The 12,073-nt window shown below is 38.3% G+C and overlaps 2 protein-coding genes across 9 annotated transcripts in view; one reads left to right on the forward strand and one right to left on the reverse strand.

The window, feature by feature from the left end:
- Positions 1–8,635, reverse strand: part of LOC125241596 (U7 snRNA-associated Sm-like protein LSm11) — a 72,649-nt gene extending 64,014 nt beyond the window's left edge. The window contains exon 1 of the mRNA XM_048150153.1: positions 8,231–8,635. Within this exon, the coding sequence (XP_048006110.1) occupies positions 8,231–8,612 (382 nt within the window). The 5' untranslated portion in view covers positions 8,613–8,635. The remainder of the gene's footprint in view (positions 1–8,230) is intronic.
- Positions 1–12,073, forward strand: part of LOC125241595 (ecdysone-induced protein 74EF) — a 320,422-nt gene that overhangs the window by 130,135 nt on the left and 178,214 nt on the right. For 4 of the 8 annotated variants that reach the window (XM_048150148.1, XM_048150143.1, XM_048150151.1 and 1 more), the window contains exon 4: positions 10,958–11,078. The gene's annotated coding sequence lies outside the window, so the exon portion shown is untranslated. Of the gene's footprint in view, positions 1–10,957; positions 11,079–11,478; positions 11,635–12,073 lie in introns of all 8 variants that reach the window. The other 4 variants (XM_048150150.1, XM_048150146.1, XM_048150147.1 and 1 more) reach the window with 3 other exon arrangements.

Below are 12,073 nucleotides of genomic sequence, written 5' to 3' on the forward strand. Positions count from 1 at the left end.
TAAAATAATAACAAGCACTGTGAAAATGCTAACTGATTTTTTATACACCCTGTTTTTATTGAATTCCGTTAACTTTAAGGGAAGGTTCTTTAGATCAAATACAATTAATTTCTGTAAGAAACTAGCGTCTTAACTCTTACGGTTATCGAGTTATTAAAAAAATAAAGATAATTACTGAACACGTGTGTGACAGCCTTTACCAATTCCTAATATTATTTGTTTTGACATGTGCCGTCAATCACTTGACGCAACTTGAATGTTATTCTTAATGGTCTCTAACACTAATAAATTCATTTATTATGTATGAAAATGATGAAATTTTTTTTTTGCGAATTTAACTAAGAGTGGTTCCTGATAATGAACCTAGCTACGTGTCGAAATTAACGGAAAACAAAAACGGTGTATAACTCAAGTTAATAGTGTGAAACGTGGAAAATTATCAGTTTTCATTGGACCCCCATTTCATCCCCGTAGGATGTGAAGTTTTAATTATCCTTTTTTAGTGCTCCTCTACCTACACCTTATAATAAGGAACCTACGTGCCAAATTTGGAATCTCTAGGGCAAACGGTTTCGGCGTCGATATTTCAGAGTCAGTCAGTCAGTTTCTTCTATAATCCATACTAATATTATAAATGGGAAAGTGTGTGTGTCTGTTTGTTTGTCCGTCTTTCACGGCAAAACGGAGCGACGATTAGTCGTGATTTTTTAAGTGGAGATAGTTGAGGGGAAGGAGAGTGACATAGGCTACTTTTTGTTTCGTTAAGATTTTTTTTATTGTCATTTTAAAACGTAATGTTTCATCAAGTTTAAAGCATGTATCGCAGCAGTAGTATTACATAATGCTCATGTAATACGATGGTTATAATTTGTTTACGATGAAACTAAGTCAGAGGTGAAGGCCGGAATATTTTCCTCTAAGCAAGTTAAGGCGGGAACACACTGTACACTACGCACAAAATTTCGTCGCGAACAAAACGCTGCTATGATGCTCCCACACTGGCTGGTAAATAACATTTATAACAGCCCAGTGTAAGACCATCATTACGGCACAGTATAATAAAGAGTACTATCGTACAGTATGGCCACTCCCGCTCCCCGCTGAAAGTGCCGCCCACCCCCTCTCGGTTACCTCGCAGTTACCGCCTGTCAAAAATGCGAACAGTCGGCCTGTCATATTTCGCTCATACAAGCATAGTAAGCGTTCACCTACATGAGCTTAGACTGTGTGCTACGAACGCGCCTCTTTCATATATTTGATCGCCGGTGTCCGAGGTGTGATTACGGTACGCGCAAAACGATCGGCGCCGGCCATGTTTTTCCATGCTGGTATCGTAACTAGCGTCTAATAACACTTAAATTACATCTAAAAGCAAATATTGATCAATGATCATAGATTTCTGCCAGTTATTAAGGAAGCAGCTAAGCAGCTATACACGTTAGTTCCGTAACATAAGTAGACCTTTTTTGTGTAATACCCCCCGAGCCCTGCAACCTTCAAATCTGGGGTGAACAGGCATCTTCTGAGCGAGCTCACTCTACCGTAGGCCACGTTTTTGCCTTTGGCTAGTCTGTGGCCAACAAGTAAGCCCATTTAAAATTTGAAAAAAAAAATCGTTAAAAGTAATAAGATATCCCTCACTAACATTACCGTAAATAAAAAAACTATGTTAACGATAACAGCAACCTTACACACGAATACAATTTGTATTAGACGAAGAAAGCATCAAATATTTCTATCTATGGGATATCCTAATACAAATGATTCACAGTCAGTTTCATTAGACTTATATCTACCCGCCGTCTTCAGTTTCCCGTGATCATGATGCATGCAACTGCGTCGATATATCAGGACCTCAATAAAAATCAAAAAGGTAAACGGTCTATATCCCGGTCAATATAAGTCTAACAAATAACCTAACCTAACCACAAAATTAAAATTTTGAAAAAACCCCCGACCGCGACATAGTAGACCGATTTTCATGAAACATGGCTAAGAACACTCCCGACTAACTCAGCATTCAGACAAAAAAAAATCGGTTCTAAATCGGTTCATCCGTTCGGGAGCTACGATGCCACAGACAGACACACACACAGACAGACAGACAAACAGACAGACAGACAGACAAACACACAGACAGACACGTCAAACTTATAACACCCCTTCGTTTTTGCGTCGGGGGTTAAAAATACTGGGTGGACCGGGATAAAGTGCGTACTCATAGAGGGACATACCTATGCTCAACAGTTCCTATATAACAGCCCCTCTAGCACAACATTGCCTTGTCGCGCGCGACTCCATACTTGTCGCGCTTGATCCGACCCTTTACAGCTGTAATAAAATCCGAGGTATCTAATGAACAAAGTTTTTAACTCTACTTTTCAGTGATATATTTTTTTCGGAACTTTTCATATCTTTTACATCCTCTAATTCCAACACCGTTTCCTATCTAATCAATTGATCATTCTTGAACCTTAATTACAAACGCATAAGGTCCAATCAGTTGAACCCGCGTGATGCGCATGCGACGACAAAGTGCAACAATGGCGGCATTGCCGTGACCTGATGACCGTCATGCGATGATTGACTGTGGATCGTTTTGTGGGGGCATAAGGTTTACTTTGGTGCAAGGATGGTGTGAATATGGCATAAAAAAATAACTTAAAGTTCTATACTTTCTTTTTTTATGGGATAGGCGGCAAACGAACAGACAGGTCGCCTGATGGTAAGCGATCAGTGCTGCCCATGGACACCCGAAACACCAGAAGTGTTGGAGGGGCGTTGCCGGCCTTTAAGATGGGTTTACGCTCTTTCCTTGAAGGTTTGAAGGTCGTATCGGTCTGGAAATACTTGATCAAACCAGCATAATTCGATCAAATGAAAATCTGTATGCAATGTTATTTATAGTGAAATATTGGGGGTTACGTGCGATTAGTTGATAACCTAACCCACAAAATTAAAATTTGGACTGATTTTAATTAAACAGGGCTAAGAACTCTCCCGACTAACTCAGCTTACAAACAACAAAATCTAAAGCTAAATTGGTTCATCCGTTCGGGAACTACGATGCCACAGACAGATACACACACAGACAGACAGACACGTCAAACTTACAACGACTTTTGACGACTGGTCTGGCTCAGTCGGTAGTGACCCTGCCTGCTAAGCCGCGGTCCTGGGTTCGAATCCCGGTAGACATTTGATGAGCACAAATATTTGTTCCTGAGTCATGGATGTTTTCTATGTATATAAGTATGTATTGATCTATTTAAGTATGTATATCGTCGCCTTGCACCCATAGTACAAGCTTTGCTTAGTTTGGGGCTAAGTTGATCTGTGTAAGGTGTCCCCAATATTTATTTATATATTTATTTATTTAACTCCCGTCGTTTTTGCGTCAGGGGTTACAAAACTGGGATTTTTCGGGGATAAACGTGCGAGCGTGCGTTGAAAATGATTAAAGTAAAAAACCAAACAGTTTCAACAGGTCATAAATAAATAAAATAAAATTAAAATTAAAAAATATAAATATTATAGGACATTCTTACACAGATTGACTGAGGCCCACAGTAAGCTCAAGAAGACTTGTGAAATAGGTCAATCAAATTGTTTTAGTATATAAAACCAGCCTAATTCAGTGAAATGAAAAACTGCTATCAATGCAATCTATAGAGCAAAGTTTGGGGGTTGCATACGTACTTGAAAATGATAAGTAAAAAACCCAACTAAATAGGACGATCAATCTGTTTTTTTTTTTTTTTATATAAAACCAGCCTATTTCACCTAGATGAAAAGCTAGACCACCAGATAGTTTAAAGTAATCTAAGATCTAACGTCGCCTGGGTGGCCCGGGGGTCGTCGGCTTGCGCTGCGTACAACGGCCTGACGAGACCCTACGGCTTACCACGTGCGAAATGCGGGGCTAGCCAACGACACAAACAAATAAAATAAACTAACCACAAAATTAACGTTTAAAAAAAAACCCGACATAGTGGACCGATTTCTATGAAACATGGCTAAGAACACTCCTGACTAATTTCAGCTTTCAAACAAAAAAAATTCTAAATCGGTTCATCCGTTCGGGAGCTACGATGCCACAGACAGACACACACACAAACAGACAGACAGACAAGTCAAACTTACAACACCCCGTCGTTTTTGCGCCGGGGATTAAATAAAAAAACGTGCGAAAAGGAAACTCGTAACTCGTGTAGATTTAAAACACTCCCTTTAGTCGTATTTTAATTATCTGGATTATTTTGTTTTCTGGATGTGGTTTAATTATTCTCAGAATTTAATAAAATTCTGTACAACATAATCAATTATGTGCAATTTAACGGCACTTGTACTATACAAAGTTTGATTTTTCATAACTTCAATTAGATTATTATAACATTCTCCCAAATATTTGGGACTATTCTGAAAAAGGTGATCAATGAAAATAGAAAGGGCTCATATATTTTTTCATCTCCTTAGATACACATATTTAAAAATAAATAGTCTGTGTTTCCTGCCTGAGTCTGTGTTTCCGCATGAGTACAATTCTGGTTTCTTTAAAGCGAGAGTAAATAAGTATCTCATAGGTAAGCGTGCTCCACCGTAGACCGCATCATCACTTACCATCAGGTGTGATCATGGTCAAACGTCTACCTATTCATAATAATAATAAAAAAATCATACGTAAGGCGACTATTCACACAGTAAAGTCCTCAATTTATGTAGGAACAAGTGCCAAAAAATTCTTAGTAATATGCCACATTTAATTATCTTTAATTGGTCATAATGATTGTCTTCTTAGTCATATGTGACATTATCTGGGTAAAGGGACCTTATTGGCGCTTACTGCGTTATGAGCGATGTTCGTGTACAAATACGACGCCGCGGGACGTAAGCGCCATCGACGATAAGGTGCTTACCCAGATAACGTCACATATACTTGTCAGTTGTGGTTGTTGGGATCATTGTACGGTCTTTTCAATAGTTCTCCACCATAGTGGCTGTATTAAATATCTAATGATTATTGGCAGTATTGCCTATTAATGAAAACAGTGATCGAAAAGTATTTTTCTCAAACATGGTATGAAATATTGATGTTATGTGCCTTATAATTGGCAGCGAAGTATGACGTTGCAGGTGCGGCTAGGACGATTGATAGATAATGGAATTTCATACAAACCTTGCAGGCCAAGGCCGGCAAAGTCTTCTTTTTTAATTTCCAAACACAGATATTTGTGACATAACATCCAGGTATTTAGCCAATTAAAAAAAAACTATAAGGGGCTTTATAGACGTGCCGACTGCAACTGGTACGGGCCCTAGACAATATTTGATTATGGGTGCGTTTTCATACAAAAAAAATTTTTTTCGTTTTTTTTTTTAATTTTTTTATAACTTTATGTTTTTTATAAGCGTATACGGGGCATCAAAGGGGAACGAAAATTCGATTATTTTTGCGCTACGACGCACCGTTTAGGAGATACAGCCATCCAAAGTTACTATTTTCAGTAGACTTTATTTATTTCATATGTCTTCGGCCGGCAACCCTTTGTCCCGGCCTCTGTAGTAATGTACTATACCGTGGGAGAGAGCCAGTGAAGTCTTATTTTATATTCTTACTAGCTTTTGCCCGCGGCTTCACTCGCTTTAAAGTCGAAAACTGTGGAATGCTCCATAAAAACTTCCAATCTTCATTTTAGGGAAGTGGGGGGTTAGAAAGAGACAAAAAGTAGCCTATGTCACTCTCCATCCATTCAACTATCTTTACTTAAAAAATTACGACAATTCGTCGCTCCGTTTCGCCGTGAAAGACGGACAAACAAACAAACACACACTTTCCCATTTATAATATTAATAATAAATAATGAAGGATTCAGGGCTAGGTTGCCGGCTTCGGAGAGAGGGTGAAGTCATCTCTCACCTTCTGTACATGGACGATCTCAAACTATTTGCACCGAACACCCAAGACCTGATGGTGCTATTGAAAACCACAGAAGTTTTCAGTACCGCCATTAGAATGGAGTTTGGTGTCGATAAGTGTGCGGTTATGCATGTACAGCGGGGGGAGGTTGTAAATTCAGAAAATTTACAACTTTCTGAGACGATGTCGTTCAGATCTATCTCTGAATCAGAAACCTATAAGTACCTTGGTATGTCACAGTCGTTGGGTATTGAGGATGTTGGCATTAGACGGTCGGTGAAGGAGCGCTTTTTCAGTCGGCTCACAAAAGTCCTTAACAGTCTTTTGTCAGGAGGCAACAAAGTGCGCGCCTTTAACGCCTGGGTAATGCCTCTACTCACATACTCCTTTGGCATACTACGGTGGACACAGACTGAGCTGGACGCCCTGGATCGGAGGGTCCGCTCACTGCTTACCACACACCGTATGTTACACCCGCGCTCGTCTGTTATGAGATTGTACATCCCACGGAAGTGCGGAGGTCGAGGCTTCCTAAACGCCAAAAATCTCCACAACCGTGAGGTGTACAATCTCAGGAATTACTTCCTTAACAACGAGTGCGGGATGCATCGTGATGTGGTGGCAGTGGACGGAAACCTCACGCCGCTCTCCTTGGCGAAACAGAACTGGCGCAAACCTGTGGTACTAAGTACTGCGGACCGCAGGGCGGTATGGGAGAGCAAGCAGCTACACGGGCGGTTCTACAAGGCCCTCACGGGACCCGATGTAGATCTGCTCGCATCGGTGAACTGGTTACGATTCGGGGACCTCTTCGGAGAAACCGAGGGTTTTGCCTGTGCAATTGCGGACGAAGTTATGATGACGAACAACTACCGGAAATATATCCTGAAGGACGGTACGGTCGACATTTGTCGGGCATGCCGCCGTCCCGGAGAGTCACTCAGGCATATCATTTCCGGTTGTTCTCATCTAGCTAACGGCGAGTACTTGCACAGACATAATCTCGTAGCCAGGATTATTCACCAGCAACTTGCTCTTCAATACGGCCTTGTGGGCCGCGAAGTACCGTATTACAAGTACTTACCTGCGCCAGTTCTCGAAAATGGTCGTGCCACGCTCTATTGGGATCGATCTATTATCACTGACAGGACTATTGTAGCCAATAAGCCTGACATTGTGATAATAGATCGACTGCAACGCCGGGCTGTGCTCGTTGACATCACCATCCCCCATGATGAGAATCTCGTGAAAGCTGAGAAGGACAAGTCCAGTAAGTACCTAGACTTGGCTCACGAGATAACCGCCATGTGGGATGTTGATTCGACGATCATTGTCCCGATAGTCGTTTCAGCGAACGGTCTCATAGCAAAGAGTCTCGACCAACATCTCGAGAGACTCTCGCTAGGTGGTTGGATCAAGGGTCAGATGCAGAAGGCGGTGATCTTGGACACGGCGCGGATAGTCCGACGGTTCCTCTCTCTGCAGCCCTAACCACCGGCAGCTTGGGCCCTGCCCCCCTGCTGGCGGCACCCTAGGTTAGGTTTTTTATAATGTGTTTGTATATTTTGTATTGTTTTGTATGTGGTTTTGTATTTTACTTTTATAATCATATTATAAAAAAACCTAATCTAAGAAAAAGATAAATAAATGAAATAATAATATTATATAATAATATGGATGAGCATTGTAGTAAGTCTAATCGAAAAATAAACTTTCTTCATCAAGTTATATTAACGGTATTAAGATTTACAAGTTAAAAGTTATTTACTAAAGGTAAAGTTATTGCACTGCAACATCAGGTTCCGATTTAAGTTATTTCACAAAAATTTGGGACACCATACTCAGATGAACCTAGCCCAGCTTGTACGATGATGTAGTCTTAAATATGAAGACTCTTACAGAATTTTCCATGTTTGTGAGACAAATTAATGTCCGTAATGGAATCCGAGCCCAAGACTATCAGACACATAAGTATGATTGTCCAACTTTTAAACAGTACACACTTAAAACTTTAATTTATTTGGTTTAAGCTTCGAACTGTTCAGTTTATATTGTCATTTTGTTTCACTATATGAATGGCTAATTGGACCGTTAAGAACTACAAAATGAATACTATTTTAGCAGACAAAGACTAAATTTAAATTCAATTTAATTTATATTATAAAACCTAAACCTAAACAAAAACATTGTAAATCTCAAGCCATAGTTAAGAAACTACAAAGAGCGAGACGGAATCACGCTGCCGCCTGTCAGAGCAGTGACGCAACAGTCGGGCGCGCGCCGACCGTACCAAAACATAACCTCAAAACTCACCTTCGTACTTCGCAAACCGCTGCCTGTTTTTCTCTTCAAGCGCTTGCTCGTATGCCTGTTTACGCTCCAATTTCTTCTTCTCTCGCTCCTGAACTTGCTGCCCCATACCCACAGCCAATATCTCCTGATTTTTCAACAATGCAGCCTCAAATTGCTGCAAATTCTCATACACAGGCGCGTCGGGCACTGGCAGCATCATTCTGTCCGAATACAGAGCCTTCATAGGATTAAATCTCAAACTGTACGCATTTATTTCCGAATCTGAAGTAGAACCATCGCCTTCGTCGTCGGATTTTACTTCGAGTTTGCTGAAGTCCTGCAAGCCACTCGTGCCCGGCGTGGGCTCGGGGTCATTGCCCCCGGTATCACTATTATCCGACATTGTTTCACTTATAGAAATTACGTTTTTACAGTTTTCTGTGAATAATAAGTTTATTGCCGGTCTTAAAATCAATAAGCAGAAATGTCAGATGAAAACTAAACAAAAACTTCACGTTTCGGTTTACGCATTCATTTGTTGGATTGGTCTTGGCAAACGAGCAACCTCGAGCAACAAATAATTTTTGTTATATATTCAAACTAAGTAGTTTCACATTTGATTGTATGTTATTAGTTATTAAATAAATTATAATCGATAAACTTATCGAATTTTACAACAGAATTCTATAATTATGTCATAAATTACTGTGAAACGAAACGTCAACTTTCCGTTTCAGTCCACGCAGCCATTAAAGCCATTTAACAAAAAGCCAACGACAAATAAATTTATACGAAATTGAATTATAAAGTCAATAATTGGTTACCTAAGTGCGTTTTTAATTGAATATAACAACCATAATGATCTCGTGATAGAATGTTGAAGGCTCTTCCTCGAGCCACATTATTTACAATGTCTTGTATGTAGTTAACTAACATTTAAGCTAGGAACACACTACGCGGACGTCCGTCGTAAATCGACCGCGGACGGGAATTGGACAATGGAAATACACATAACCGTGCAAACTGTCGACGGACGCGGACGTTTGAGCGCATGGACGTCCGATCGAAATCTGGCTCGCTGGATCTTTTGTTCCGTGCATTAGGTCGCACGATCCGCGTAGTGTGTTCCGATTTAATGGTCTGTTTGTTAGATATCATGTTTTAATACATTTGCATATTCGCAATATCGAAAATTTGTTTTAATTATATTATTGTTTATGTAAATCGTAATATTTTACGTCTAAATACAATTAGGTATGCATTTTAATAAAGCTATCACGGTAGATTGCCCAGGTATCTGATAATTGCATCTACACGAACTTAAATCAGATCAAATAAATCTAAAAATAAAACAAAAACATTCCCAAACAGCTTCTACAAGGAGCACGAACTAAACGCATCATAATCACGAACCAATAAAGTTTATAATCAATCGATAAAAGTCAAGTGGTGTAATTTCTAATATTGTATAACTGAGTCGTCATCGCGTGCGCAAGGTCTTTGCCGTGCAGTAGGAAGTTAAATCAAGGCTCAACTCATCGGACTAAAGTCTATAAATCAACTATAATAGCTTTGCGGTGTGGGGAAAAATACCTTAGGCCAGAGCTGTTATAATGAATGTATCGAATAAGAGATGGCGCTATACATATATCTAATGTCGCCATCTATTGTCAAGTAGCGTACCTATACTAGATTTATTTAAAATTAACTTGCACATTAGATTTCGTTTGAAAATAAGTAGGTTCTTAATTTTTAAATTCGTGTGCCTTATTAATAGCAGTGTAAATTTTTCATGCATTTTAATTGCCGTATCAAAACTCAATGAATAATGCAGTTGCATTAATATGCAGTACATATTACGTGGCAAAGTTATATCACGGCCATTCGCTATTTTTACATTTTGTACGCAGTTTATGATGTTTATTTATTTATATTGTTAGTAAACTGTCCAAATATACTAATTGAAGAAATAGTTTGTATGTAATGTAGGTAACTTTATAAATTACATACTTATTATTATTTTATGCATTTCTTCTTTATGAATAACAAGTATTTTTTTACTAAATAAATGACAATAATTTAAAACCTACCAAAAACATAAATCGCGTAAAAACCAAATCACCTTCCATTTTAAAATGTCACTTTGCAACAGTCGCTCATAACGTTTTAAACGACGCGTATAAACGCAATGGCAGCGAAGAAAGTGCACCACGAATAGGAAGCGTTTAGAAAACAAAAGTCGTTTACTTTTTTTAATGCCAATTATAGTGAAAGAGCGTTCATTGTTCGCATTTTTTGTCTGTGGCTTCTTCGTAGTGTTGCTAGCCTTCCGTGCATTGTTTTTTTTTTAATTCTCCATGTATTGCGATGATGTTACGATTGTTGCGATGCTGATTAATTTATATAGTTTTTGCGGCACTGAATAGCTTTAGTTCGCTTTTGATAGAGTTCTGCTTTGATTTGACCGAAAGCACATACAATTATATTGACTACCAAAATATTTAGGCTTAATAAGAAAATACATTATAGTTAATGTCATTCGGATAAACTTAGTAAAAAACATAAATTTGAAACTTATGAGAGAAATTAAAAGATTTTTAAAATTAAAAATTTTAAAAAACATTAAAAATAACAAAAAAAATAATACACTTACTCTTCAATCATTCATCACCACACAACACAACATAAAAAACTAATAAAACAAATTCCCTAGTCTAAATTATCAATGTGCTTCTCTCTTGTCCCCAGAACGGCGCAGCCCATGGTGCGCGTGCGCCGCCCTCTCCAACGGATCGTCGCCAGGTGAACTCGGCGCATTGATAACCACGACGTATCAGTGCTCACGTGACGCACTCCGACGCACGTTGAGGTTAAAAAAGTACAGATTATGAATAAAAAAATGCATTTCTGGGTTTTTTGGATTTAGCACTTACAGCGCCATCTGTGTTTGCTCGTTTATTTATATTTGTAATTTCAATGTCGTGCGTCGCAGTGCAAGACACACATATTTTTATTCATATACTTGTACGTAAATTCTTTGTTATTTAGAATATCTTATATCCTGAATTAATTACGTAGTTTCACAACAAAGACAATGAGAAAGAGTTAGTAAAAGTATGTACATAAAAACTATAGTGTCTTATAAACCATTTTGTGCTTTAATAGTTTAATAATACAATTATAATACATTGTTGTATCGAAGTATATTTATACTATTGCACCGTAATTATTAATTTTAGATAATGAGTATGCTACTTTAATGGTTTTAGATATCTAACTCGACGAAGGTCTGCCCCATCTAGGATCCAACAATATCGCAATTTGATTATTTTCCTCTTTTGGATATCGCAATGAGGTATCAGCTATCTATCCACTTGAACCACTCGAGAATCTATTCATCTACAACCATTGGAAAATGTTACTAAGTATGCACAATTAATTTTATGACACTATATCTTGGCTCATCATTTTAAATAGCTTAGATTTCTTCAGGATAAAAGTACTCTACATTGGCATTCTAACATTTGTAATAATGAATAGGCATTTGTTTTATTCCAAATTATTTTTGACAATAGCAGAGACTGCTAACGAAAGAACAATTTTGTAACTTAGAGAAAATGAAAACTTAAATTGTGTTTTGTCCAGTTTTCTCTATGGTATAAAATTGTTTTATTCTGATGAAAAATCTCAGCTTTATACCCATTTGTATGTTCATTCCCTTTTTAAAGCATAAACATAAGTTCTACTCTGGCTAATGACTAACAAAAATGTAACCAGTAAAAAAAAGACTAACACTCAAATTATACGCGCCTAGTTAAGAAATGAAACAAAGAACTCAAATCCGAGCTCAGTTGTGCTATAATT

Source organism: Leguminivora glycinivorella, chromosome Z (assembly GCF_023078275.1).
Source record: "Leguminivora glycinivorella isolate SPB_JAAS2020 chromosome Z, LegGlyc_1.1, whole genome shotgun sequence".
In the NCBI taxonomy this organism is placed as follows: Eukaryota; Metazoa; Arthropoda; class Insecta; order Lepidoptera; family Tortricidae; genus Leguminivora; species Leguminivora glycinivorella.